This window comes from Pseudophryne corroboree, chromosome 6 (genome assembly GCF_028390025.1).
Source record: "Pseudophryne corroboree isolate aPseCor3 chromosome 6, aPseCor3.hap2, whole genome shotgun sequence".
In the NCBI taxonomy this organism is placed as follows: Eukaryota; Metazoa; Chordata; class Amphibia; order Anura; family Myobatrachidae; genus Pseudophryne; species Pseudophryne corroboree.
This window is the reverse complement of record NC_086449.1, coordinates 637,304,538-637,332,078: the sequence shown is the minus strand read 5'-3', so window position 1 is coordinate 637,332,078 and position 27,541 is coordinate 637,304,538. Positions and strand designations below refer to the sequence as shown.

General features: G+C 47.9%; 1 protein-coding gene across 5 annotated transcripts in view; it reads left to right on the top strand.

Moving 5' to 3' along the window:
• The window catches only part of RNF14 (ring finger protein 14), a 161,753-nt gene that overhangs the window by 91,538 nt on the left and 42,674 nt on the right, over positions 1-27,541 (top strand). For 4 of the 5 annotated variants that reach the window (XM_063928148.1, XM_063928147.1, XM_063928150.1 and 1 more), the window contains 2 exons: positions 24,992-25,164; positions 25,923-26,053. The exons of the other annotated variant lie outside the window; for it this stretch is intronic. In XM_063928148.1, coding sequence (XP_063784218.1) covers positions 24,992-25,164; positions 25,923-26,053 — 304 coding nt within the window. The remainder of the gene's footprint in view (positions 1-24,991; positions 25,165-25,922; positions 26,054-27,541) is intronic. 5 annotated transcript variants of the gene reach the window in all.

Below are 27,541 nucleotides of genomic sequence, written 5' to 3'. Positions count from 1 at the left end.
AGAGGGGGGGCACTAAATTTAGGCGCAAATACTATATATATAGCTGCTATAGGGTAAAATCACTCATTATAGTGTACATCCCTGTGATTTATAGCGCTGTGGTGTGTGCTGGCATACTCTCTCTGTCTCCCCAAAGGACTTTGTGGGGTCCTGTCCTCAGTCAGAGCATTCCCTGTGTGTGTGCGGAGTGTCGGTACGGCTGTGTCGACATGTTTGATGAGGAGGCTTATGTGGAGGCGGAGCAGGTACCGATAAATGTGATGTCACCCCCTGCGGGGTCGACACCTGTGTGGATGGATATGTGGAAGGAATTACGTGACAGTGTCAACTCCTTACATAAGAGGTTTGATGACATAGCAGATGCGGGACAGCCGGCTTCTCAGTCCGTGCCTGCCCAGGCGTCTCAAAAGCCATCAGGGGCTCAAAAACGCCCGCTACCTCAGATGGCAGACACAGATACAGAGCCAGAAGCAAGAAGAATCCGGAAAATCGGCGGCAGAAGACATCAGTCTTCACCAAGGTAGCGCACAGCACTGCAGCTGTGCGCCATTGCTCCTCATACACACTTCACACTCCGGTCACTGAGGGTGCAGGGCGCTGGGGGGGGGGCGCCCTGAGAAGCAATAAATACACCTTGGCTGGCAAATATATCACAATATATAGCCCCAGAGGCTATATATGTGATAAATACCCCTCCCAGAATCCATAAAAAAGCGGGAGAAAAGTCAGCCGAAAAAGGGGCGGAGCTATCTCCCTCAGCACACTGGCGCCATTTCTCCCTCACAGCTCCGCTGGAAGGAAGCTCCCTGGCTCTCCCCTGCAGTCTACACTACAGAAAAGGGTAAAAAAGAGAGGGGGGGCACTAAATTTAGGCGCAATATACATATAGCAGCTATAAGGGGATATAATTTAGTTAATCCCTGATTTATATAGCGCTCTGGTGTGTGCTGGCATACTCTCTCTCTGTCTCCCCAAAGGGCTTTGTGGGGTCCTGTCTTCTGTCAGAGCATTCCGTGTGTGTGTGCGGTGTGTCGGTACGGCTGTGTCGACATGTTTGATGAGGAGACTTATGTGGAGGAGGAGCAGGTGCCTATAAATGTTTTGTCACCCCCTGCGGGGCAGACACCGGAGTGGATGGACTTGTGGAAGGAATTACGCGAAAGTGTCGACTCCTTACATAAAAAATTTGACGACATGCCAAATGCGGGGCGGCCGGCTTCTCAGCCCGTGCCTGCCCAGACGTCTCAAAAGTCATCAGGGGCTCTAAAACGCCCGCTGCCTCAGATGGCAGACACAGATGTCGACACGGATACTGATACCAGTGTCGACGTCGAAGAGACTAATGTAATGTCCAATAGGGCCACTCGTTATATGATTGAGGCAATGAAAAATTTTTACACATTTCTGAGGTGACCCCAGGTACCACAAAAAAGGGTATTATGTTTGGGGAGAAAAAACTACCAGTAGTTTTTCCCCCTTCTGAAGAATTGAATGAAGTGTGTGAACTAGCGTGGGTTTCCCCCGATAAAAAATTGGTAATTTCAAAAAAATTACTAATGGCGTACCCTTTCCCGCCAGAGGATAGGTCACGTTGGGAAACACCCCCTAGGGTGGATAAAGCACTTACGCGCTTATCAAAAAAGGTGGCACTGCCGTCCCAGGATACGGCCGCCCTAAAGGAACCTGCTGACAGAAAGCAGGAGGCTCTCCAGAAAGCTATATATACACACACTGGTATTATACTGAGACGAGCTATTGCCTCTGCATGGATGTGCAGTGCTGCAGCTGCATGGTCAGGTTCCCTGTCAGAAAACATTGACACCCTAGACAGGGACACTATATTGCTAAACGTAGAGCATGTTAAAGACGCTGTCTTTTACATAAGAGATGCACAGAGGGATATTTGCCGGCTGGCATCAAAAATAAGTGCACTGTCCATTTGTGCCAGGAGAGGGTTATGGACCCGGCAGTGGACAGGTGATGCAGATTCTAAAAGGCACATGGAAGTTTTGCCTTATAAGGGTGAGGAGTTGTTCGGGGATGGTCTTTCAGACTTAGTGTCCACAGCAACAGCTGGGAAGTCAGCATTTTTGCCACATGTCCCCTCACAACCAAAGAGAGCACCGTATTAACAGGTGCAGTCCTTTCGCCCCCAAAAGAGCAGACGGGGTAGAGGCGCGTCCTTTCTGCCCAGAGGCAGGGGTAGGGGAAAAAAGCTGCAGCATACAGCCACTTCCCAGGAACAAAAGTCCTCCCCCGCTCTTCGGCTAAGTCCGCCGCATGAACTGGGGCTCAGCAGGCGGAGCCAGGTACGGTGGGGGGCCGTCTCAAAAACTTCAGCAATCAGTGGGCTCGCTCACAGGTAGATCCCTGGATCCTTCAAGTGGTATCTCAGGGGTACAGGCTGGAATTCGAGACCCCCCCCCCCCCCCCCCCCCCGCCGTTTCCTCAAATCTGCCTTACCAACGACTCCTTCAGAAAGGGAGGCTGTGTTAGAGGCAATTCACAAGCTGTATTCCCAGCAGGTGATAGTCAAGGTGCCCCTACTTCAACAAGGACGGGGTTACTATTCCACAATGTTTGTGGTACCGAAACCGGACGGTTCGGTGAGACCCATTTTAAATTTGAAATCCTTGAACACATATTTAAGAAAGTTCAAGATGGAATCGCTCAGGGCGGTTATTGCAAGCCTGGAAGAGGGAGATTACATGGTATCTCTGGACATCAAGGATGCTTACCTGCATGTCCCCATTTACCATCCTCACCAGGAGTACCTCAGATTTGTGGTACAGGATTGTCATTACCAATTCCAGACGTTGCCGTTCGGCCTGTCCACGGCACCGAGGGTATTTACCAAGGTAATGGCCGAAATGATGATACTCCTTCGGAAAAAGGGAGTTTTAATTATCCCATACTTGGACGATCTCCTGATAAGGGCGAGGTCCAGAGAGCAGTTGTTGGTCGGCGTAGCATTATCTCAGGAGGTGCTACACCAGCACGGTTGGATTCTGAATATTCCAAAATCTCAGCTGGTTCCGGCGACACGTCTACTGTTCCTGGGGATGATTCTGGACATAGTCCAGAAAAAAGTGTTTCTCCCAGAGGAGAAAGCCAAGGAGCTGCCATCTCTAGTGAGAGGCCTCCTGAAACCAAAACAGGTGACGGTGCATCATTGCACGCGAGTCCTGGGAAAGATGGTAGCTTCCTACGAAGCGATTCCATTCGGCAGGTTCCAGGCCAGAACCTTTCAGTGGGACCTGTTGGACCAATGGTCCGGATCGCATCTTCAAATGCATTGGTTGATAACCCTGTCTCCAAGGACCAGGGTGTCTCTGCTGTGGTGGCTGCAGAGTGCTCATCTCAGAGAGGGCCGCAGATTCGGCATACAGGACTGGGTCCTGGTGACCACGGATGCCAGCCTTCGGGGCTTGGGTGCAGTCACACGGGGAAGAAGCTTCCAAGGACTTTGGTCAAGTCAGGAGACTTCCCTACACATAAATGTTCTGGAACTGAGGGCCATTTACAATGCCCTAAGTCAAGCAAAGCCCCTGCTTCAAAACCAGCCGGTTCTGATCCAGTCAGACAACATCACGGCAGTCGCCCATGTAAATCGACAGGGCGGCACAAGAAGCAGGACGGCGATGGCAGAAGCCACAAGGATTCTCCGATGGGCGGAAAACCACGTGTTAGCACTGTCAGCAGTGTTCATTCCGGGAGTGGACAACTGGGAAGCAGACTTCCTCAGCAGGCACGACCTCCACCCGGGAGAGTGGGGACTTCATCCAGAAGTCTTCCAACTGATTGTAAACCGTTGGGAAAAGCCACAGGTGGACATGATGGCGTCCCGCTTAAACAAAAAGCTAGAAAAATATTGCGCCAGGTCAAGAGACCCTCAGGCGATAGCTGTGGACGCTCTAGTGACACCGTTGGTGTACCGGTCGGTTTATGTGTTCCCTCCTCTTCCTCTCATACCCAAGGTACTTAGGATAATAAAGAAAAGAGGAGTAAGAACTATTCTCATTGTTCCAGATTGGCCAAGAAGGTCTTGGTACCCGGAACTTCAAGAATTAATCTCAGAGGACCCATGGCCTCTGCCGCTCAGACAGGACCTGCTGCTGCAGGGGCCCTGTCTGTTCCAAGACTTACCGCGGCTGCGTTTAACGGCATGGCGGTTGAACACCGGATCCTAAAAGAAAAGGGTATTCCGGAGGAAGTCATTCCTACGCTTATTAAAGCTAGAAAAGATGTAACCGTACAACATGATCACCGCATATGGCGAAAATATGTTGCGTGGTGTGAGGCCAGGAAGGCCCCAACGGAGGAATTCCAGCTAGGTCGATTTCTGCACTTCCTACAGTCAGGGGGTGACTATGGGCCTAAAACTGGGATCCATTAAGGTCCAGATTTCGGCTCTGTCGATTTTCTTCCAAAAAGAACTGGCTTCACTGCCTGAAGTTCAGACATTTGTCAAGGGAGTGCTGCATATTCAGCCTCCTTTTGTGCCTCCAGTGGCACCGTGGGACCTCAACGTGGTGTTGGGTTTCCTAAAGTCACATTGGTTTGAGCCACTCAAAACCGTGGATTTAAAATATCTCACGTGGAAAGTGGTCATGCTTTTGGCCTTGGCTTCGGCAAGGCGTGTGTCAGAATTGGCGGCTTTGTCATGTAAAAGCCCCTATTTGATTTTCCATATGGATAGGGCAGAATTGAGGATTCGTCCCCAGTTTCTTCCTAAGGTGGTATCAGCTTTTCACTTGAACCAACCTATCGTGGTGCCTGCGGCTACTAGGGACTTGGAGGATTCCAAGTTACTGGACGTAGTCAGGGCCCTGAAAATTTATGTTTCCGGGACGGCTGGAGTCAGGAAGACTGACTCGCTATTTATCCTGTATGCACCAAACAAGATGGGTGCTCCTGCTTCAAAGCAGACTATTGCTCGCTGGATTTGTAGCACAATTCAGCTTGCGCATTCTGTGGCTGGCCTGCCGCAGCCTAAATCTGTAAAAGCCCATTCCACGAGGAAAGTGGGCTCTTCTTGGGCGGCTGCCCGAGGGGTCTCGGCTTTACAACTTTGCCGAGCTGCTACTTGGTCAGGGGCAAACACGTTTGCAAAATTCTACAAATTTGATACCCTGGCTGAGGAGGACCTTGAGTTCTCTCATTCGGTGCTGCAGAGTCATCCGCACTCTCCCGCCCGTTTGGGAGCTTTGGTATAATCCCCATGGTCCTTACGGAGTCCCCAGCATCCACTAGGACGTCAGAGAAAATAAGAGTTTACTCACCGGTAAATCTATTTCTCGTAGTCCGTAGTGGATGCTGGGCGCCCGTCCCAAGTGCGGACTGTCTGCAATACTTGTATATAGTTATTGTTAACTACAAGGGTTATTGTTGAGCCATCTTTTGAGAGGCTCTGTTGTGTTCATACTGTTAACTGGGTATATTATCACGAGTTATACGGTGTGATTGGTGTGGCTGGTATGAGTCTTACCCGGGATTCAAAATCCTTCCTTATTGTGTCAGCTCTTCTGGGCACAGTATCCTTACTGAAGTCTGGAGGAGGGTCATAGTGGGAGGAGCCAGTGCACACCAGGTAGTCCTAAATCTTTCTTAGCTGTGCCCAGTCTCCTGCGGAGCCGCTATTCCCCATGGTCCTTACGGAGTCCCCAGCATCCACTACGGACTACGAGAAATAGATTTACCGGTGAGTAAAATCTTATTTTTTCCCCCTTCTGAAGAGTTAAATGAAGTGTGTGATGAAGCGTGGGTTTCCCCCGATAAGAAACTGGTAATTTCCAAAAAGTTACTAAGGGCGTACCCTTTCCCGCCAGAGGATAGGATACGTTGGGAGACATCCCCTAGGGTGGATAAAGCGCTCACACGCTTGTCAAAGAAGGTGGCACTACCGTCTCCGGATACGGCCGCCCTAAAGGAGCCTGCGGATAGAAAGCAGGAGGCTATCCTGAAGTCTGTATATACACACTCAGGTATTATACTGAGACCGGCTATTGCTTCAGCATGGTTGTGCAGTGCTGCAGCTGCGTGGTCAGATTCCCTGTCTGATAACATTGATACCCTTGACAGGGACACTATATTGCTAACCATAGAGCATATTAAATACGTAGTCTTATACATGAGAGATGCACAGAGGGATATTTGCCGGCTGGCATCTAGAATAAATGCAATGTCCATTTCTGCCAGGAGAGTGTTATGGACTCGGCAGTGGACAGGTGATGCGGATTCTAAAAGGCACATGGAGGTCTTGCCTTACAAGGGTGAGGAATTGTTTGGGGATGGTCTCTCGGACCTCGTTTCCACAGCGACGGCTGGGAAGTCGACATTTTTACCCCATGTTCCCTCACAGCCAAAGAAAGCACCGTATTATCAGGTACAGTCCTTTCGGCCCCAGAAAGGCAAGCGGGTTAAAGGCGCGTCCTTTCTGCCCAGAGGCAGAGGTAGGGGGAAAAAGCTGCACCAAACAGCAAGTTCCCAGGAACAAAAGTCCTCTCCCGCTTCCTCTAAGTCCACCGCATGACGCTGGGGCTCCACAGGTGGAGCCAGGTGCGGTGGGGGCCCGTCTCCGGAACTTCAGCGACCAGTGGGTTCGCTCACGGGTGGATCCCTGGATTCTACAAGTGGTATCTCAGGGGTACAAGCTGGAATTCGAGACGTCTCCCCCTCGCCGTTTCCTCAAATCAGCCTTGCCAACTACTCCCCCAGACAGGGAGGCGGTGCTGGAGGCGATTCACAAGCTGTACTCCCAGCAGGTGATAACCAAAGTACCCCTCCTTCAACAGGGACGGGGTTACTATTCCACAATGTTTGTGGTACCGAAACCGGACGGTTCGGTGAGACCCATTTTAAATTTGAAATCCTTGAACACTTATATAAGAAGGTTCAAGTTCAAAATGGAATCGCTGAGGGCGGTTATTGCAAGCGTTGACGAAGGGGATTACATGGTATCACTGGACATCAAGGATGCTTACCTGCATGTCCCCATTTACCCTCCTCACCAGGAGTACCTCAGATTTGTGGTACAGGACTGTCATTACCAATTCCAGACGTTGCCGTTTGGTCTGTCCACGGCACCGAGGGTATTTACCAAGGTAATGGCCGAAATGATGATACTCCTTCGAGATGGTAGCTTCTTACGAAGCAATTCCATTCGGAAGGTTCCATGCAAGGGTCTTTCAGTGGGATCTGTTGGACAAGTGGTCCGGATCGCATCTTCAGATGCATCGGCTGATAACCCTGTCTCCAAGGACCAGGGTGTCGCTGTTGTGGTGGCTGCAGAGTGCTCATCTTCTAGAGGGCCGCAGATTCGGCATACAGGACTGGGTCCTGGTGACCACGGATGCCAGCCTTCGAGGTTGGGGGGCAGTCACACAGGGAAGAAACTTCCAAGGACTATGGACGAGTCAGGAGACTTCCCTACACATAAATATTCTGGAACTAAGGGCCATTTACAATGCCCTAAGTCAGGCAAGACCCCTGCTTCAACACCAGCCGGTGCTGATCCAGTCAGACAACATCACGGCGGTCGCCCATGTAAACCGTCAGGGCGGCACAAGAAGCAGGATGGCGATGGCAGAAGCCACAAGGATTCTCCGATGGGCGGGAAATCATGTGTTAGCACTGTCAGCAGTGTTCATTCCGGGAGTGGACAACTGGGAAGCAGACTTCCTCAGCAGGCACGACCTCCACCCGGGAGAGTGGGGACTTCATCCAGAAGTCTTCCAAATGATTGTACACCGTTGGGAAAGGCCACAGGTGGACATGATGGCGTCCCGCCTCAACAAAAAGCTAAAAAGATATTGCGCCAGGTCAAGGGACCCTCAGGCGATAGCTGTGGACGCTCTAGTGACACCGTGGGTGTACCAGTCGGTTTATGTGTTCCCTCCTCTGCCTCTCATACCCAAGGTACTGAGAATAATAAGAAGGAGAGGAGTAAGAACTATACTTGTGGTTCCGGATTGGCCAAGAAGAGCTTGGTACCCAGAACTTCAAGAAATGATCTCAGAGGACCCATGGCCTCTGCCGCTCAGACAGGACCTGCTGCAGCAGGGGCCCTGTCTGTTCCAAGACTTACCGCGGCTGCGTTTGACGGCATGGCGGTTGAACACCGGATCCTAAAAGAAAAGGGCATTCCGGAGGAAGTCATTCCTACGCTGATTAAAGCTAGGAAAGATGTGACCGTAAGACATTATCACCGCATCTGGCGAAAATATGTTGCTTGGTGTGAGGCCAGGAGGGCCCCAACGGAGGAATTTCAGCTCGGTCGATTTCTGCACTTCCTACAGTCAGGAGTGACTATGGGCCTAAAATTGGGTTCCATTAAGGTCCAGATCTCGGCTCTGTCGATTTTCTTCCAAAAAGAACTGGCTTCACTGCCTGAAGTTCAGACTTTTGTTAAAGGAGTGCTGCATATTCAGCCCCCTTTTGTGCCTCCAGTGGCACCGTGGGATCTCAACGTGGTGTTGGATTTCCTAAAGTCGCATTGGTTTGAGCCACTTAAAACCGTGGAGGTAAAATACCTCACGTGGAAAGTGGTCATGCTGTTGGCCTTGGCGTCGGCCAGGCGTGTATCAGAATTGGCGGCTTTGTCTTGTAAAAGCCCTTATCTGATTTTTCATATGGATAGGGCGGTATTGAGGACTTGTTCCCAATTCCTTCCTAAGGTGAGCTTTTCATGTGAACCAACCTATTGTGGTGCCTGCGGCTACTCGGGACTTGGAGGATTCCAAGTTACTGGACGTAGTCAGGGCCCTGAAAATATATGTTTCCAGGACGGCTGGAGTCAGGAAAACTAACTCGCTATTTATCCTGTATGCACCCAACAAGCTGGGTGCTCCTGCTTCTAAGCAGACTATTGCTCGCTGGAACTGTAGCACAATTCAACTTGCACATTCTGCGGCTGGACTGCCGCATCCTAAATCTGTAAAAGCCCATTCCACGAGGAAAGTGGGCTCTTCTTGGGCGGCTGCCCGAGGGGTCTCGGCTTTACAACTTTGCCGAGCTGCTACTTGGTCGGGTTCAAACACATTTGCAAAATTCTACAAGTTTGATACCCTGGCTGAGGAGGACCTGGAGTTCTCTCATTCGGTGCTGCAGAGTCATCCACACTCTCCCGCCCGTTTGGGAGCTTTGGTATAATCCCCATGGTCCTTACGGAGTTCCCAGCATCCACTAGGACGTCAGAGAAAATAAGAATTTACTCACCGGTAATTCTATTTCTCGTAGTCCGTAGTGGATGCTGGGCGCCCATCCCAAGTGCGGATTGTCTGCAATACTTGTATATAGTTATTGCCTAACTAAAGGGTTATTGTTATGAGCCATCTGTTCGTGAGGCTCAGTTGTTGTTCATACTGTTAACTGGATATAGTATCACGAGTTGTACGGTGTGATTGGTGTGGCTGGTATGAGTCTTACCCGGGATTCCAAATCCCTTCCTTATTGTGTCAGCTCTTCCGGGCACAGTTTCCTTAACTGAGGTCTGGAGGAGGGGCATAGAGGGAGGAGCCAGTGCACACCAGGTAGTCCTGATTCTTTCTTAGAGTGCCCAGTCTCCTTCGGAGCCCGCTATTCCCGATGGTCCTTACGGAGTTCCCAACATCCACTACGGACTGCGAGAAATAGAATTACCGGTGAGTAAATTCTTATTTTCTCTTGCGTCCTAGAGGATGCTGGGGACTCCGTAAGGACTATGGGGTATAGACGGGCTCCGCAGGAGATAGGGCACCTAAAAAGAACTTCGACTATGGGTGTGCACTGGCTCCTCCCTCTATGCCCCTCCTCCAGACCTCAGTTAGATCTTGTGCCCAGAGGAGAATGGGTGCACTGCAGAGAGCTCTCCAGAGTTTTCTGTTAAAGAAGAATTTTGTTAGGTTTTTTATTTTCAGGGAGTCCTGTTGGCAACAAGCTCCCTGCATCGTGGGACCGAGGAGAGAGAAGCAGAGCTGGCTTGTGAAGTTGGGCACTGCTTCTAAGGCTACTGGACACCATTAGCTCCAGAGGGAGTCGGAACACAGGTCTCACCTGGGGTTCGTCCCGGAGCCGCGCCGCCGTCCTCCTCACAGATGCCGAAGATAGAAGCCGGATAGAGAAGGCAGAAGACATCTTAGGCGGCAGAAGACATCAGATCTTCATGAGGTAAGGCGCGCAGCGGTAAGCTGCGCGCCATTGCTCCCAGTCACACACACACAGAGCAACACTGAAGGGTGCAAGGCGCAGGGGGGGGGGGGGGGGCGCCTTGGGCAGCAATAAACCTCACATTTGGGCAAATACAGTTGGATTAAGCTGCGGAGGTAGTAAATCTATGTTCCCCCGCCATTTTTATTGAAAAATCACTGGGACCGAAGCCCGCCGTCGGGTAGGCGGGGCTTGATCCTCAGCACTAACCAGCGCCATTTTCTCCACAGAAGCTGCATAAGGAAAACGCTGGCTCCCTGGTCTCTCCCCTGCTGAACTTCACAGGCTGGAAAAAGAGGAGGGGGGCACATTAGCGACGCAGTGAGTGGGAATTGGCATATTATTATATAGAAAAGCGCTATCTGGACATATTTTTCCAGTGTTTTTAAGCGCTGGTGTGTGCTGGCATACTCTCTCTCTGTCTCTCCTTAGGGCCTGGTTGGGGTTTTGTCCCCTTATAGGTTAATCCCTGTGTGTGTGTGTGGGGGGTGTCGGTACGTGTGTGTCGACATGTCTGAGGCGGAAGGCTTCTCCAAGGAGGAGGAGGAGCAAATGAGTGGTGTGTCCTCGTCGGTTGTGCCGACTCCAGATTGGATGGACTTGTGGCATATGTTGAATGCAAGTGTGGCATCTTTACATAAAAGGCTTGATAAGGCTGAATTAGGGGGGACATCAGGGGGTCAATCCTCGGATTGGACCGACTCACAGGGCCCTTTGGGGTCTCAAAAGCGTCCCATAACACAAGACACTACTACCGACACGGATTCTGATTCCAGTGTCGACTATGACGAAGTAAAATTGCACCCTAGGGTGACTAAAACCATTCAGTGTATGATTGTGACAATAAGGGATGTGTTGCATATTGTGGATGAACCCTCGGTCCCCGACACAAGGGTACACATGTTTAAGGAAAAGAAACAGATTATTAACTTTCCCACATTTCATGAATTAAATGAATTCTTTGGAAAAGCTTGGGAGACTCCGGATAAGAGACCGCAGATCCCCAAAAGAATTTATATGGCATACCCCTTCCCTAAGCAGGACAGGGAGATTTTGGAATCACTCCCCACTGTGGACAAGGCCCTGACGCGCTTGTCCAAGAAAGTGGCGCTACCGTCTCCTGACACAGCGGCCCTTAAGGACCCTGCAGATCGCAGGCAAGAAACTACCTTAAAGGGTATTTATTCTCATACGGGTGCTGTGTTAAGACCGACGATTGCGTCGGCATGGGTGTGTAGCGCAATTGCAGCTTGGACAGATGAGCTGACAGATCAATTTGATACTATGGATAAGGAAACTATATTCCTAACTCATTCTAGCCCATTTTAAAGACGCAGTCTTATTTATGAGGGATGCTCAAAGGGACATTGGATTGCTAGCTTCTAGGGCCAATGCCATGTCTGTCTCAGCGAGAAGATCCTTATGGACTCGCCAATGGACGGGTGATGCGGATTCCAAAAAACATATGGAAGTACTACCCTATAAGGGTGATGTATTGTTTGGGGATGGGCTGACGGACCTGGTTTCCACAGCTACAGCAGGTAAATCTAATTTTTTACCATATATTCCCCAACAGCAAAAGAAAGTAACACCCTATCAGATGCAGTCCTTTCGGTCGCACAAGTCCAAAAGAAGTCGGGGATCCTCTTTCCTTGCCAGAGGTAAGGGCAGAGGCAAGAGAGCACCTGCTTCGGCAGGTGCCCAGGAACAAAAATCTTCCCCGGCTGCTCCAAAACCCACAGCATGACGCTGGGGCTCCCCTGAGGGAGTCCGCACAGGTGGGGGCACGTCATCGACTTTTCAGTCAGGCCTGGGTCAATTCGGACCTGAACCCCTGAGTGTTGGAAATAGTTTCCCAGGGTTACAAATTGGAATTCGAGGAGGTGCCCCTGCGCCGATTTTTCAAATCGGCCCTACCAGCTTCCACATCGGAAAGGGATGTAGTGTTAGCTGCAATTCAAACGCTGTGTATACAGCAAGTGATAATCCAGGTTCCCCTGCACCAGCAGGGAAGAGGTTACTACTCAACCCTATTTGTGGCCCCGAAACCGGACGGTTCGGTCAGACCTATTTTAAATCTGAAATCCCTAGACCTGTACATAAAAAGATTCAAATTCAAAATGGAATAGCCAACATGGAGGAGGGGGAGTTTATGGTGTCTCTGGACATAAAGGATGCGTACCTTCATGTCCCCATATATGCCCCCCATCAGGAATACCTGAGATTCGCTGTACAGGATTGTCATTACCAATTTCAGACATTGCCGTTTGGACTCTCCACGGCCCCGAGGATTTTCACCAAGATAATGGCGGAAATTATGGTGGTCCTGCGCAAGCAGGGTGTCACAATTATCCCATACTTGGACGATCTCCTGATAAAAGCGAGATCAAGGGAGAAATTGCTGAGCAGTGTGGCGCTCTCTCTGAGAGTGCTCCAGCAACACGGTTGGATTCTAAATCTACCGAAGTCACAGTTGATTCCGACAACTCGACTACCGTTCCTAGGTATGATACTGGATACGGAACAAATGAAGGTCTTCCCCCCCAATAGAGAAAGCCCAAGACATCCAGAACATGGTCAGAGACCTGCTAAAACCGAAAAGGGTGTCAGTTCACCAATACACTCGAGTTCTGGGGAAAATGGTGGCGGCCTACGAGGCCATTCCCTTCGGAAGGTTCCATGCAAGGACTTTTCAATGGGACCTTCTGGACAAGTGGTCCGCGTCCCATCTGCACTTACGTCGGAAAATAACTCTGTCCCCGGGGACCAGAGTGTCCCTCCTGTGGTGGTTGCAAAGTGCTCACTTCCTGTAGGGTCGCAGGTTCGGAATTCAGGATTGGATTCTGGTTACCACGAACGCGAGCCTCCGAGGTTGGGGAGCGGTCACACAGGGAAAAAAATTTCAGGGTCTTTGGTCAGACCAGGAGTCTTGTCTACACATCAATATGTTGGAACTCAGGGCCATTTACAACGGCCTTCGACAAGCGGAGAGTTTTCTTCGAAACCTACCGGTTCTGATTCAATCAGACAATGTCACAGCAGTGGCTCATGTGAACCGCCAAGGCGGGACAAGAAGCAGAGTCGCGATGGCGGAAGCCACAAGGATCCTTCGCTAGGCGAAAAATCATGTAAGCGCTCTGTCGGCTGTCTTCATTCCGGGAGTGGACAACTGGGAAGCAGACTTCCTCAGCAGACACGATCTCCATCCAGGAGAGTGGGGACTTCATCAAGAAGTCTTTGCAGACGTAACACGTCTTTGGGGAACTCCTCAAATAGACATATGGCGTCACGCCTCAACAAAAAACTTCGGAGGTATTGCGCCAGGTCTCGGGACCCTCAGGCAGTAGCAGTAGACGCTCTGGTAACGCCGTGGGTGTTCAAAACGGTCTACGTGTTTCCTCTTCTTACTCTCATCACAAAAGTGTTGAGGATCATAAGACGAAGAAGAGTACGGACGATACTCGTTGTTCCAGACTGGCCTCGAAGGGCCTGGTACTCTGATCTACAAGAGATGCTCACAGGAGATCCCTGGCCTCTTCCTCTGAGGGAAGACCTGTTGCAGCAGGGGCCCTGTGTATTTCAAGACTTACCGCGGTTACGTTTGACGGCATGTCGGTTGAACGTCGAATCCTAGCGAAGAAGGGGATTCCGGAAGAGGTCATCCCTACTGTAATAAAGGCTAGGAAGGAGGTGACGATAAAACATTATCACCGTATCTGGCGAAAGTATGTGTCTTGGTGTGAGACCAAGAATGCACCTACGGAGGATTTTCATCTGGGTCGTCTTCTCCACTTTCTACAGACAGGAGTGGATATGGGCCTGAAATTAGGCTCTGTTAAGGTACAGATTTCGGCCCTCTCGATTTTCTTTCAGAAGGAATTGGTTTCTCTTCCAGAAGTCCAGACGTTTGTAAAGGGAGTGCTGCACATCCAGCCCCCTTTTGTGCCTCCAGTGGCACCATGGGACCTGAACGTGATGTTGCAGTTCCTAAAATCACACTGGTTTGAACCACTTAACAAGGTTAAGTTGAAATGTCTTACCTGGAAGGTGGTCATGTTGTTGGCCTTAGCATCAGCAAGGCGAGTGTCAGAATTGGCGGCTTTGTCACACAAGAGCCCCTACTTGATTTTTCATGTGGATCGAGCTGAATTGAGGACACGTCCGCAATTTTTGCCTAAAGTGGTTTCTTCGTCCATATGAATCAACCTATTGTGGTGCCTGTGGCTACAAGTGACCTGGAGGATTCCAGATCCCTGGACGTAGTCAGGGCCTTAAAAATGTATGTAGCCAGGACGGCTAGAATTAGGAAAACAGAGGCTCTGTTTGTCCTGTATGCGGCCAATAAGATTGGCGCTCCTGCTTCGAAGCTGACTATTGCTCGCTGGATCTGTAATACGATTCAGCAGGCTCACTCTACGGCTGGATTGCCGGTACCAAATTCGGTTAAGGCCCATTCCACTAGGAAGGTGGGCTCTTCTTGGGCGGCTGCCCGAGGCGTCTCGGCTTTACAACTTTGCCGAGCGGCGATTTGGTCGGGGTCAAACACTTTTGCTAAATTCTGCAAGTTTGATACCCTGGCTGATGAGGACCTAGCGTTTGCTCAGTCGGTGCTGCAGAGTCATACGCACTCTCCCGCCCGATTGGATGCTTTGGTATAAACCCCATTGTCCTTACGGAGTCCCCAGCATCCTCTAGGACGTAAGAGAAAATAAGATTTTAAACCTACCGGTAAATCTATTTCTCCTAGTCCGTAGAGGATGCTGGGCGCCCGTCCCAGTGCGGAAACTCTGCAAGACTTGTATATAGTTGTTGCTTACATAAGGGTTATGTTACAGTTGACATCGGTCTTGGACCGTTACTGTTGTTTTGTTCATACTGTTAACTGGTTATGTATGTTCCAGGTTACATGGTATGATTGGTGTGGGCTGATATGAATCTTGCCCTTGGATTGCTAAATCCTGCCTTGTATTGTCCATCTCCTCTGGGCACAGTTCTCTAACTGAGGTCTGGAGGAGGGGCATAAAGGGAGGAGCCAGTGCACACCCATAGTCAAAGTTCTTTTTAGGTGCCCTATCTCCTGCGGAGCCCGTCTATACCCCATGGTCCTTACGGAATCCCCAGCATCCTCTACGGACTAGGAGAAATAGATTTACCGGTAGGTTTAAAATCGTATTTTTTCTCTGTGATTTTAGTCCCCATATCTCTCCTATATCTCTGCTTGTGCTGACTACACTGCACAGGGTTTTGGGCAAGAGGTATTGTGCTGCTGACAATTGTACTGTGTTACCTGATATTGCAAGTTATATCATGTCTGCTTCTGAAGGTAATGGTTCTGGGGCTGAACACACTGCCGGTGTTGCTGAAGCCACATATCCCTATGAGGAGACTATAGCAGCTGCGGGCTCTGGTTCTGGGGGCTCCTTGCCCCCCAGTGGGACTGTGGTGGGGGTCCATAATGACCCACCGTGGGCTACTTTCTCCACGCTTCTAGATACGCTAGTTACTAAACTAACACCCCCTATGGGACCTCCTATGCCGGTTCAACCGTATGTGGTCCCCGCGGCTAACCCGCCGTGGGCAGATAACTTGTCTGCTCAATTGAAGAAACCAGTCCTTGACTACTAAAAAGTCTGACCCTCGCTCGCCTAAGACCATGGGGTTTCTAAGCGAGCTCTTACCACCTCACAATCCACTGCTGTCACTGACACCTCGTCTGATGAAGATGGCACTTACACTGACCCCACAGATTCTGACACAGATACTGCTGATGGGGAGGGTAGTTCACATGTGGATGTTCCTGATCTTTTGGAGGCTTAAGTTGATTCTACAGATTACGGATGATCCCGAGCCATCCGTCCCTCCTAAGAAACCAGATAGGTTCAAACGTCAGAAGGTGGTTAAACAAGTTTTACCTCACTCTGACCACCTAGTGGACATACGTCAGGAATCCTGGGGAAACCCAGGAAAGAAGTTTGTGCCTCAAAAGAAGATGCTGGCTCGCTATCCCCTCGCGCCGGAGCTGTCTAAAAATTGGGAAACGCCTCCTCCAGTAGACTCACATGTGGCTAGGATAGTGGTTTCCTCAGCACTACCGTCACGTCTCTAAAAGAGCCTACGGATAAACGTGTGGAGGGTTGTCTGAAAGCGATTTACACCCTCACGGGTGCTGCACAAAGCCCCACTATTGCAGCAACATGGGCTGCAGAGGCTATTCAAGCATGGGCCCTAGAGTTGGAAGCTGAAATCTCTTCTGACCATGCTAGACAATGCTTGTCATATATTGTCACAGCTTCTCACTATATTAAAGAGGCGGCTTCTGATGCCGGTATTCTAGCAGCCAAGGCCTCTACTACGTCAGTCCTGGCTCGCCGGATATTGTGGCTGAGATCCTGGTCTGTGGATCTGGACTCTAGAAAAACCCTGGAGGTACTCCCTTTCAAGGGAGATATTCTGTTTGGGGAGGACTTAAATAAGATAGTGGCTGACTTGGCTACTGCCAAAACTGCCTGTCTGCCAAGCACCGCTCCTTCTGTGTCGAAGGCTAAAGGTACTTCCTTTCGCCCCTTTCGTCCTTCAGGTAAAGAAAACGGTAAATGAGTAAATGCGCTGCTAGGTATAATGCAGCCAACTACGCAATAAGAAACCTTCACAAAAATTCCAAGTAAATAGAAGTTATAAAAGAAAATTGAGAAGTGGCGCAACTACCAATAGGCCTTACATGAAATATCCTTATCAATTCCAGGTGTAATGAGTCCTGTGTTGTAAGGGTCCCGTTGTCCGTGCAACCTCTGATCCTGTGGTTAAAATCCTTTACTTGACAAACAGAAACAGATCATGGTGCAGATCAACTTTTTAGGGGACCAAGACTTTATTTACAAGGAAAAACTCACAATTTAAACAGATTAAAAAAGCATATCACCACTCAGGGTAAAAAATGAAGGGGGTGCTGGCGTGACTGGTATTCCAAAGTTACCCTCCCAGATGGTACAGGGGCTCCGCTCGTGGTTCCGGATACCACGAAAGCCGGATAAGGATAAATGAAGTCCAGCGTCAGGTCACCCACGGTCAGAAGAGAACACCAATTGCTCAACGCGTTTCGGACGCTCTGGTCCTTCCTCAGGAGCATAAAGGTGTACAGCAAAAGAGCATGTATTTATACCTAGATCTAATGACACAATAATGTCCATTCAGCTTTTAAGCCCAAATCTACTTTTTATCCCGCTCATTGTAAAGGGAGTTTTATTGACTGTTTTAGCAAAATAGTTAATGAAGAAGTAGGGAAAATATTACAAAAAAAGAATAAAAAATGTAATCTTACAAACAAGGAACGTTTAGCATTAAAATCTTTAAGAGACGATAAAGATCTCATCATAAAACCCGCCGATAAGGGTGGAGGGGTGGTCCTTATGGACAAATTAGATTATATGGCAGAAATTGAAAAACAATTATCTAGCGGGGATTCTTATAAGAAATTAAAGAGTGACCCGACTCTAAGAATTCAGAAGGATCTATCAGATCTCACAAAAGAAGCCGTATATAACGGGGCCCTTAGTCAATCAGAGTCTGACTTTATTAATATTCTACACCCGTCAGTGCCCACAATTTACGTTCTGCCAAAAGTCCATGAGGACCCCCTCCACCCACCGGGAAGACCAATCGTCTCTGGTGTTAATAGTATTAAATCTAATTTATCTGCTGTGATCGATACCTATTTACAGCCACTTGTGAAAGAAACAAAAGCCTACCTTAAGGATGCTAGGGATGTTCTATGCACCTTAGGTAATTTTGAATGGCATGATAATTATATTCTGGCCAGTGGAGATGTGTCCACTTTGTATACTATTATTAATGTTGATTTGGGCATCAAGGCAGTGTCTTATTTTTTGGAAAAATCCAACCTATCCACAGAATTACGGAATTTCCTAATCAAAAGTATTAGGTTTATTTTAACGAATAATTATTTTTATTATAATGGTAATTATTATCTGCAAATGGTCGGTACCGCCATGGGCACCAGATTCGCACCCAGCTATGCAAACCTCTTCATGGCATATTGGGAGGATACAGCGGTCTGGTGCGAAGGGAGTGCTGGGTGCGGATCTGGTGTCATGGCAACGGTACATTGACGATATTTTTTTGGTATGGAAGGGCACTCATGATGATCTTATAACATTCTTTGAAAAATTGAATTCTAATGATTTTAATATTACTATCACTTTTACTTGGAGTAAGGTTGAATTATCTTTCCTGGATTTATGTATTTATGTAAAGGAAGGAGTATTGCAAACTAAAACGTATAGAAAAATTACGGACTCCAACAGTTACATAGATAGACAGAGTCTGCATCATAGGAACTGGCTCGACGGTATACCCTATGGGCAGTTCCTACGAGTTAGACGAAACTGTACAGAGGATAGTGTGTGTAAGGAGCAAATGGATGAAATGGGGGAAAGATTTTTAGAGAAAGGTTACGAAAAAGCTCTAGTAGTAAAGGCTAAAGATAAAGCTCTAAATACCGATAGACAAAGCCTTTTAATGGAAAAAATAAAAGACAGGAATAATGAGAATCTTAATTGGTCTTTTATTAGTAAATATAACTCGCATCATAAAGAGATTGAATCAGTTTTTAGAGAGAACTGGAAACTTCTTAAACAGGATCCAGTTATTGGGTCAAAACTTCCAGTGAACCCCGGTTTTTTTATATATAGGCGTGCTCCATCTTTAAAGGATAAACTTGTTAATAGTGCCATAGATGAAGTAAAGAGGACGAGCATTAGAACTATTGGATTCCACAGATGTGGACTTTGTACTATATGTAAATTAGTCAAAGGTCCAAGCAAAATTAAAGAGTTTTGTGTTAAGGACAAATCTTATCCAATAAAAGAGTTTTAGACCTGTAACTCAAAAAAATGTGGTATACGGTCTTGAGTGTAGATGTGGCCTTGTTTACATAGGGAAGACTAGCCGTAATTTAAAAGTAAGGTTGGCGGAACACACTTACAACATTAGAAAAGGATTGGAGAGTCACACTGTGTCCGCACATTTTAAGAAGGTCCACAATTGTAATCCTGCTGCTATTAAGGCTTTCTGGGGTATAGAAGGTATCTGTTCATCTTGGCAAAAAAAAGATGTTGAAAGTAGACTAGCAAAATCCGAGATGAAGTGGATTTTTATGTTAAAAACTCTACCTCCAGAAGGTTTAAATGGGGAATTTGAATTAAAGTGGTTCCTTTAATTTTAATTTTTATATTCCTGCTGCTATTTCTGCTGCTATTCTTAAATTACTATTATAATTCTTAATTATTATATTTTTGTTGCTATTTTGAATGTTCTGGCTGCTAATTTTTATAATATTCATAGTAGTATATTGATATTTTATGTTTTTCTTCGATTACATGTGGAAATACATTTACTTGGACTGATTTGGACTACTAAATGTCCGATTTGGGAGTGTGGAACTCTAATACCATTCTATGGACTCCCGTTTGTGATTATCCGTATTTGGAACGCACAGTGAACTTCCGGATCTTAGCGGTGGAACGCATTACAACTTCCGCTTCCGGTCAACGCCACTTCCGGTTGCGGACGTGCGTTCGGCTGTTTGGGGCGGAGAAAGCTGCTCACATGGACATTATTGTGTCATTAGATCTAGGTATAAATACATGCTCTTTTGCTGTACACCTTTATGCTCCTGAGGAAGGACCAGAGCGTCCGAAACGCGTTGAGCAATTGGTGTTCTCTTCTGACCGTGGGTGACCTGACGCTGGACTTCATTTATCCTTATCCGGCTTTCGTGGTATCCGGAACCACGAGCGGAGCCCCTGTACCATCTGGGAGGGTAACTTTGGAATACCAGTCACGCCAGCACCCCCTTCATTTTTTACCCTGAGTGGTGATATGCTTTTTTAATCTGTTTAAATTGTGAGTTTTTCCTTGTAAATAAAGTCTTGGTCCCCTAAAAAGTTGATCTGCACCATGATCTGTTTCTGTTTGTCCTTCAGGTAAAGCAAAAGGTCAGGCGTACCACAAACAGGCCAGCACTTCCAAACCTGGTAAGCCAAAGCCCAAAAGAGCCTGGGCTGCCCATCAGCCAGCTTCCAAAACCGATAAGCCTGCCGCATGACGGGGCGGGCCTCCCCCTGGGGGATCCCAGGGTGGGGGGCCGGCTTCTAGGGTATACCCAGGAGTGGTTGAAGACCACTTCAGATGCCTGGGTACGGGAAGTCACTCGAGGTTACGCCATAGCCTTCAAAAACCGTCCCCCTCATCGATTTTGCCTGACAGACGTCCCTTTGGACCAGACAAAGGCAAAAACTCTACACTCGGTGGTACAGACCCTCCTGGATACAGGAGTGGTGGTACAGGTGCCTCTTGCTCAGAGGGGCCGGGGGTACTATTCTCCGCTGTTTCTAGTCCCGAAACCGAATGGGTCTTCTCGGCCCATTCTCAACCTAAAGGCATTGAACAGGTTTGTGAAAGTTTCCAAGTTACGTATGGAAACCCTTCGCTCTATAGTTCTAGCCTTGGAACCTGGGGATTATATTGTCTCCCTGGACATACAAGATGCTTACCTGCATATTCCTATAGCAATGTCACATCAGCAGTACCTGAGGTTTGCGATTGGCAACCTCCATTACCAGTTTCGGGCGTTACCTTTTGGTTTAACTACGGCTCCGCAAGTCTTCACCAAAGTTATGGTGGTGATGACGGTGGTACTCCGCCATCAAGGGATCAGGATCCTGCCGTATCTGGACGACTTGTTGATCCTGGCAAATTCCCCAGAACTTCTCCTACGTCATCTGGATATGACTGTCCTGTTTCTGCAAGCCCACGGGTGGCTCATCAACTGGAAGAAATCCTCCCTGGTTCCTGCTCAGAGCATGGTGCACCTGGGAGCGCTGTTGGACACTCACAACCAGCGGTTGTTCTTGTCCCAGGAGAAAGTCCTGAAGCTTCAGGACAGGATTCGTTGCTTCCTTTCTCATCCGCAAGTGTCGATACATTCAGCGATGCAGGTGCTGGGCCTCATGGTGTCAGCATTCGACATGGTGGAGTATGCTCAATTCCATTCTCGCCCCCTCCAGAGACTGATTCTAGCCAAGTGGGACGGCCTGCCTCACCGGATCAGGTCTCACATGATCTCATTGACTCCGGAGGTCCGTCTGTCGCTGCACTGGTGGCTCCAGGACCAACGATTGTGCAGAGGCCGTCCCTTCTGGATATCCGACTGGGTCCTGTTGACGACAGATGCCAGTCTAAGGGGTTGGGGCGCGGTGCTGGAACAACACTCCCTTCAGGGCCGGTGGACCAAGGAGGAATCTCTCCTCTCGATCAACATTCTGGAATTCCGGGCGGTCTTCAATTCGTTGAACCTGGCCCAGCATTTAATTCAGAACCGTCCTGTTCAAGTACAGTCGGACAACGCCACCACAGTGGCTTACATAAATCATCAAGGCTGCACTCGAAGCCGTTTGGCAATGAAGGAAGTTTTACGGATTCTGCGATGGGCGGAACGCCATCTACCGGCCATATCGGCAATATTCATTCCGGGAGTCCTGAATTTTGAAGCAGACTTTCTGCTTCCCAATTCAGACTGTCAGGACGAACACGCCGGAAAGTGGGGCCTCCATCCAGAAGTGTTTCAACTCCTAGTGGAAAAGTGGGGCCTTCCAGATGTAGATCTGATGGCGTCTCGACACAATCACAAGGTTCCGGTCTTCGGAGCAAGGACAAGGGATCCTCAAGCAGCATTCGTGGATGCGCTGGTGGTGCCGTGGAGGTTTCAGCTGCCGTACGTGTTCCCTCCGGTGTCACTCCTGCCCAGGGTAATTCGGAAGTTCAAGCAAGAAAGAGGAATTCTGCTTCTCATAGCTCCAACGTGGCCCAGATGGCACTGGTTCTCAGACCTGCAGGGCCTATCGTCAGAGCATCCAATTCTACTTCCACAACGCCCAGACCTCCTCGTTCAGGGCCCCTGTGTCTACCAGGACCTAGCCCGGCTGTCTTTGACGGCGTGGCTCTTGAAGCTTCCATCTTGAGGGCTAAAGGGTTTTCTGAGGCGGTCATTCAAACTATGTTACGGGCCCGGAAACCGGCTTCTGCTCGGATTTACCATAGGGTCTGGCATTCTTACTTTGTTTGGTGCGCATCTAACAATTATGACGCTTCCAAGTTTAGTACAGCCAAGTTGTTGGCCTTTCTTCAGCAGGGCCTGGACTTAGGCCTGCGTCTGGCCTCCCTCAAGGTTCAAATATCTGCCTTGTCGGTGTGGTTTCAGAGAAAGATTGCGACCTTACCTGATGTGCATACCTTTACTCAGGGTGTGTTGCGTATCCAACCTCCCTATGTCCCGCCTGTGGCTCCTTGGGACTTGTCGGTGGTTTTGGAGGCGTTATAAGAGTCTCCGTTTGAACCTCTTGGTTCAGCTGATCTTAAGTGGCTTTCCCTTAAGGTGGTGCTTCTGTTGGCTATTGCTTCAGCTAGAAGAGTGTCGGATTTGGGTGCCTTGTCTTGTAGTTCCCATATCTGATATTTCACCGTGACCGGGCGGTTCTTAGGACTCGTCCCGGTTATTTGCCTATGGTGGTTTCTTCGATCCACCTTAATCAGGAGATTGTGATACCGGCCTTTGTCTCTCCTGATTTGTCTCCCAAAGAGCAGTCTTTGGATGTGGTACGGGCTCTCCGTATCTATGTGAAGAGAACTGCTTCTGTTAGGAAATCTGACTCTCTCTTTATTCTGTTTGGGTTTCACAAACGGGGCTGGCCTGCTCACAAGCAGACTTTGGCCAGATGGCTTAGAATGGTGATTGCACATGCTTATGTGAGGGCTGGTCTGTCAGCTCCTGCTCACATTACGGCCCATTCTACTCGGTCTGTTGGACCTTCTTGGGCGGCCCGCCGTGGTGCGACCCTTGAACAATTGTGCAAGGCGGCTACGTGGTCCTCCGTGAACACGTTCATTAGGTTCTATGCCTTCGATACTGCCGCTTCCCAGGATGCTTCCTTTGGACACCGGGTTCTTGTGCCCGCTACAGTGCGTCCCCTCCCATAAGGAACTGCTTTAGGACATCCCCTATGTCTATCCTTGTTGAGCCCAGTGTACCCCGCGGCAGAAAACGAGTTTTATGGTAAGAACTTACCTTTGTGAAAACTCTTTCTGCAAGGTACACTGGGCTCCACAAGGCGCCTACCCTGACGCACTTAGCTTCTTTGGGTTGGTATGGCATTAGCCGCTAACACTTCTCCTGTCGTGAGAGTGTGGTGTATGTGGCTACTAACCATTGTCGTCTCTTTTCCTGCTACTGCATTGGGCTGGTTAACTAAAAACTGAGCTTCTGTGCAGGGAGGCGGGGTTATAGAGGAGGCGGCGCTATGCATCTTGGGAACAGTCAAAGCTTTTGAGCCTGTTGGTGCCTCAGATCAAGACCTACTCTACACCCCTATGTCTATCCTTGTGGAGCCCAGTGTACCTCGCAGAAAGAGTTTTAACAAAGGTAAGTTCTTACCATAAAACTCGTTATTTACTCCAGTCACTGCCGATACATTTTCGCTTACTCAGGTTTCAGAGCCTGGAGAACAGAGAAATGATGCCTCAGACTTTGTGTCATAGTCCTCCTCATAAAGTTTCTCCAGGATGTAAAGCCTAGAAAATAGAGCGGGGGTGGGTATGAGTATTACAAATAGAACAGTTGCAGGTACACCATGCAAACATTACTATTCTAAATTCAAATACATTTTACAATTAAACATTAAATGAGCGGTTGTTAGCAGATATTTGGCCAACGTTATGGGCTTACCCACAAACATCCAGGTCACCTTATCAGGTAAGTCCCTAATATTCTAAGGGTTCACGTAGGGGTGCTGGGCACCCTCAAACCAGCCCAGCCAAAACCACCCCAAGACATCACACAAATGAAAGATAGCAGTGAAGTGTTAGAGTATTAGGTGAGTGAAAGCAGCTGCTCAGTGTTAGGAGTGTTACAAGAGAGGAAAATGTGTGAAAAAAATGTAAATGCCACAATTTTACATAGCTAAAAAACAAACAAAGAAAGTGATATGAAGTGTTAAATTGTGATACCCTGAAGCGGCCCAGCCAGAGCGGTTCACAGGGCTCCATGCCCTAATGCTCACCCCACAACTGACACTATGGGGGGAATGTGATTGGGTGTTATAATCAGGAAGTTAGATATTTTGTGAGAGTTCTCCTGATTGCCACTTGATAAATACAGGAAAACTCACAAAATATCTCCCTGATTCTCACAACCAATTACATTCCCCCTTATATAAATGTATAAAGGTCTTATCTGTAATTGTGCCTTATTCAGTGTGCAGTCAAATGCTAGTTTCCTACTTTAAAACAATCAAAGGTAGTTGGGGAGGGGTGCCAATCCAACCTGAAGGAGTCTCAACCTACAAGTATACATACAGACACATATTGGCTATATAGGGGGAGGGGCCCTACACTGCGCACCCTAGCTACTTGTAATGAGAGGCTCTACCTTGCTGAGACTTGTGTGAATATGACTTTGGTTATGAGTATGTCAGGTACAGCAAGTGACCTCTTCTCCAATCTATTTGATGAGAGGAAGTGTGGTTTATATTGAACACCTATTTTGCTGGACAGTCTTTTAACAATACACATTGAAATCCAAAAGCAATCATTTCACCTCAAAATCCCTTGTCTAATCTAAATTCATGAACTGTGTCATTAGTTTACAGCAAATTAAATTACATTATGGTATATTTAGTAATATCAGTATTAGATCTTTTCTTGTAAAGATAAGACTTGTTTCTGGTGTCGCTAGAAAAGCTCATCTTATTACGCACTGAGTATCTGGATGCAGATGATGATGGCAAGAAATTCCTGGAGAAGAGGTATGGCAAGAGGGTCATCCAAAAAGCAGTGGAAGAAATGGAGAGTAGGGAGTGGCTGGATCAGAACTCCAAGTGCTGTCCTCGATGTGGAACTCATATTCAGGTTCGGTTACCTCTTACAAGGGCTAAAACTGAAGTTTCTCTGTGCTGAACAAAGCAAGAGCCTAACCACTGTATTATACAGTTCTTTCTAGAACTAATCGTCTGCGTAGTGCTTAAAATGAATGTTACATTGGGGAGTAGCAATGAGTGCATGTATCCTTAGCACTCTGGGACTGCAGGCTGAAGTAAAGGACCCCAGTAAGTGTCTGCATAGGTTAAGAACGATATGGCCACTGGGGACCACTCAGGAATATACTAAACACTGGAAAATATTTTTTGTTTATACAAAATCCTATATAATACAATGCTAACGCTGCTCCTTGCCTCTATAGGGGGAATTTAAGTGGTTTGCGTGCCAGCTGCCACTAGATGGCCCCCGACGGAGCAATTCAAGTGTTATTCCTATCAGGCGCGCATAGCCGTCAGCGCTGACATTACTGTTATGTTGTTGGCCATTTGAGGGGCTGGTAATTAGTCTATAATTAGAAAAATTAGACTGAAATCATAACTAAAGATTAGTATATAAAAGTGTTAAACTATTATAAAGCTGATAAGTTCCCACTTTATTATTTAACATATGACATGGCTAGCATTAGAAAAAAAAATGTCCGCATGGAATAAATAGACACATTACAAAATATAAAAAGCATTATTGAACACAGATAGATATTTATATATATATATATATACATATACACACTGATGCTAATCCATGATGACAGATGTGCCTGAAATTTAAATTTCTGTTTTCTGCGACAGAAAGTCGAGGGATGCAACAAAATGACTTGCACTGGCTGTCATCAGTACTTCTGCTGGCTGTGTATGAACTCACTGTCTAGAGGAAACCCGTACAGCCATTTCAACGATCCTTCCTCCGAATGCTTCAACCAGTATGTATCATTCAAGATTTTGGGCAACTTGTGGTAAACTGATGTTTCAAAAGTACCTTGGCAATAAGAAGGGGGGCATGCACATTAATATAATCTAATTTCTGCAGCAGGGTACTTGTGTTCCACAGGAAATACATCGGGGTGTAGAGCGGGATCTTGGATCCAGAGGCACCATCAGGCAAAGCTATGACTGTCCCAGGATGCATTGGGGCCTCCTTTATAACCCCACCTTCAGGCACTGAGAGCTCAGTTTCGAGTGGTGCCTGCAGGTAGCAGGTCACCTAACAGGCGGGCTGCACTGGGCAGCCCTGAAAAAGCTATAGAAGACTTCATGGGACGCATCACTGTTATGTCAGGGTGACATTCAGTGCTCTGTCTCCGTCACCTCCCAAGTGACGTTGCATACTCCCGCAGCTCAGATCCTGGGTACTTGCAGCGGAGATGCTCCTGCCTAGGCACATGGTCGCAGATGCTCTCGTGGTTCACGTGGCTGCTACGGAGGGATGAGGTAAGAGGGTCCCCCAGGCAGGACCCGCCACAAAATTGCGTTCCTGTCGTAGTCTATGGAGACGGACTGCGACGCTGGCATGGACACTGTTACCGAGCAGGGACCCCACTATATCCACCCGGGCATAGGAGTATAGGTTGGGTGTACTAACGTCCCTTATGGTAAGGCTCCGTAGAACCGGCAGTGAGGCCCAGCATAGGGGAGTTGGCGCTCGACCTGTAGCCCCTCCCCTGGCCCAGGGCACCATCTCCTCACAGATTTCCCACCCTGGAGCTGCCTCACACTCTCCCTCAGTTCCTGACAGAGACGCTGGTTGCCATCTTCTGAGCATAGCTACTACTGGTCTCTGGGATTGCAGGGCAAGGTCTGTCTTGTAAAGCCGCCTGTCCACAGTGCTGAGACTTTACAGACACTTGAGTATTATACATGTTCTGGTACAAACAGCGTTAGTTAAGAAAGAGTGTACCTATTACATAATATATTGTACGAGTATTCTGATATATACCTCCAGTCTAGGACCGCGCTTCGTATTATATATATATATATATATATATATATATATATATATATATGGATAGGGGGGAGTTATTGCGCCACTTGTGTTTGACAATTATTAAGAATAAGAAATAACATATAGCATAAAAAGTGAAGTTAAAAATAGACACTCCCTAAAAATTCAAAAGGGTGTCAGCTGACCCCCAGACAGGGATGGTAGTTCCCTGCGATATAAGAGAATGTATAAAAAGGGGGGAGGGGGGAATATAGCGACCAACGGTGTCTTTAAAAACTCACAATGAAGGTATAAAATATAAATACAATTTATTCACATAAAATAAAGTTTTCACATAAGGTTTTACACATAAAAATATCTTAATAACAGGTCTCTTTAAAAAATGGGATAAAAACAATTTACACAATTCTAAGTATATTACCCGTTAAAAATAGATAAGAAGATTATAACTTAACTGGGTATAAGGTCA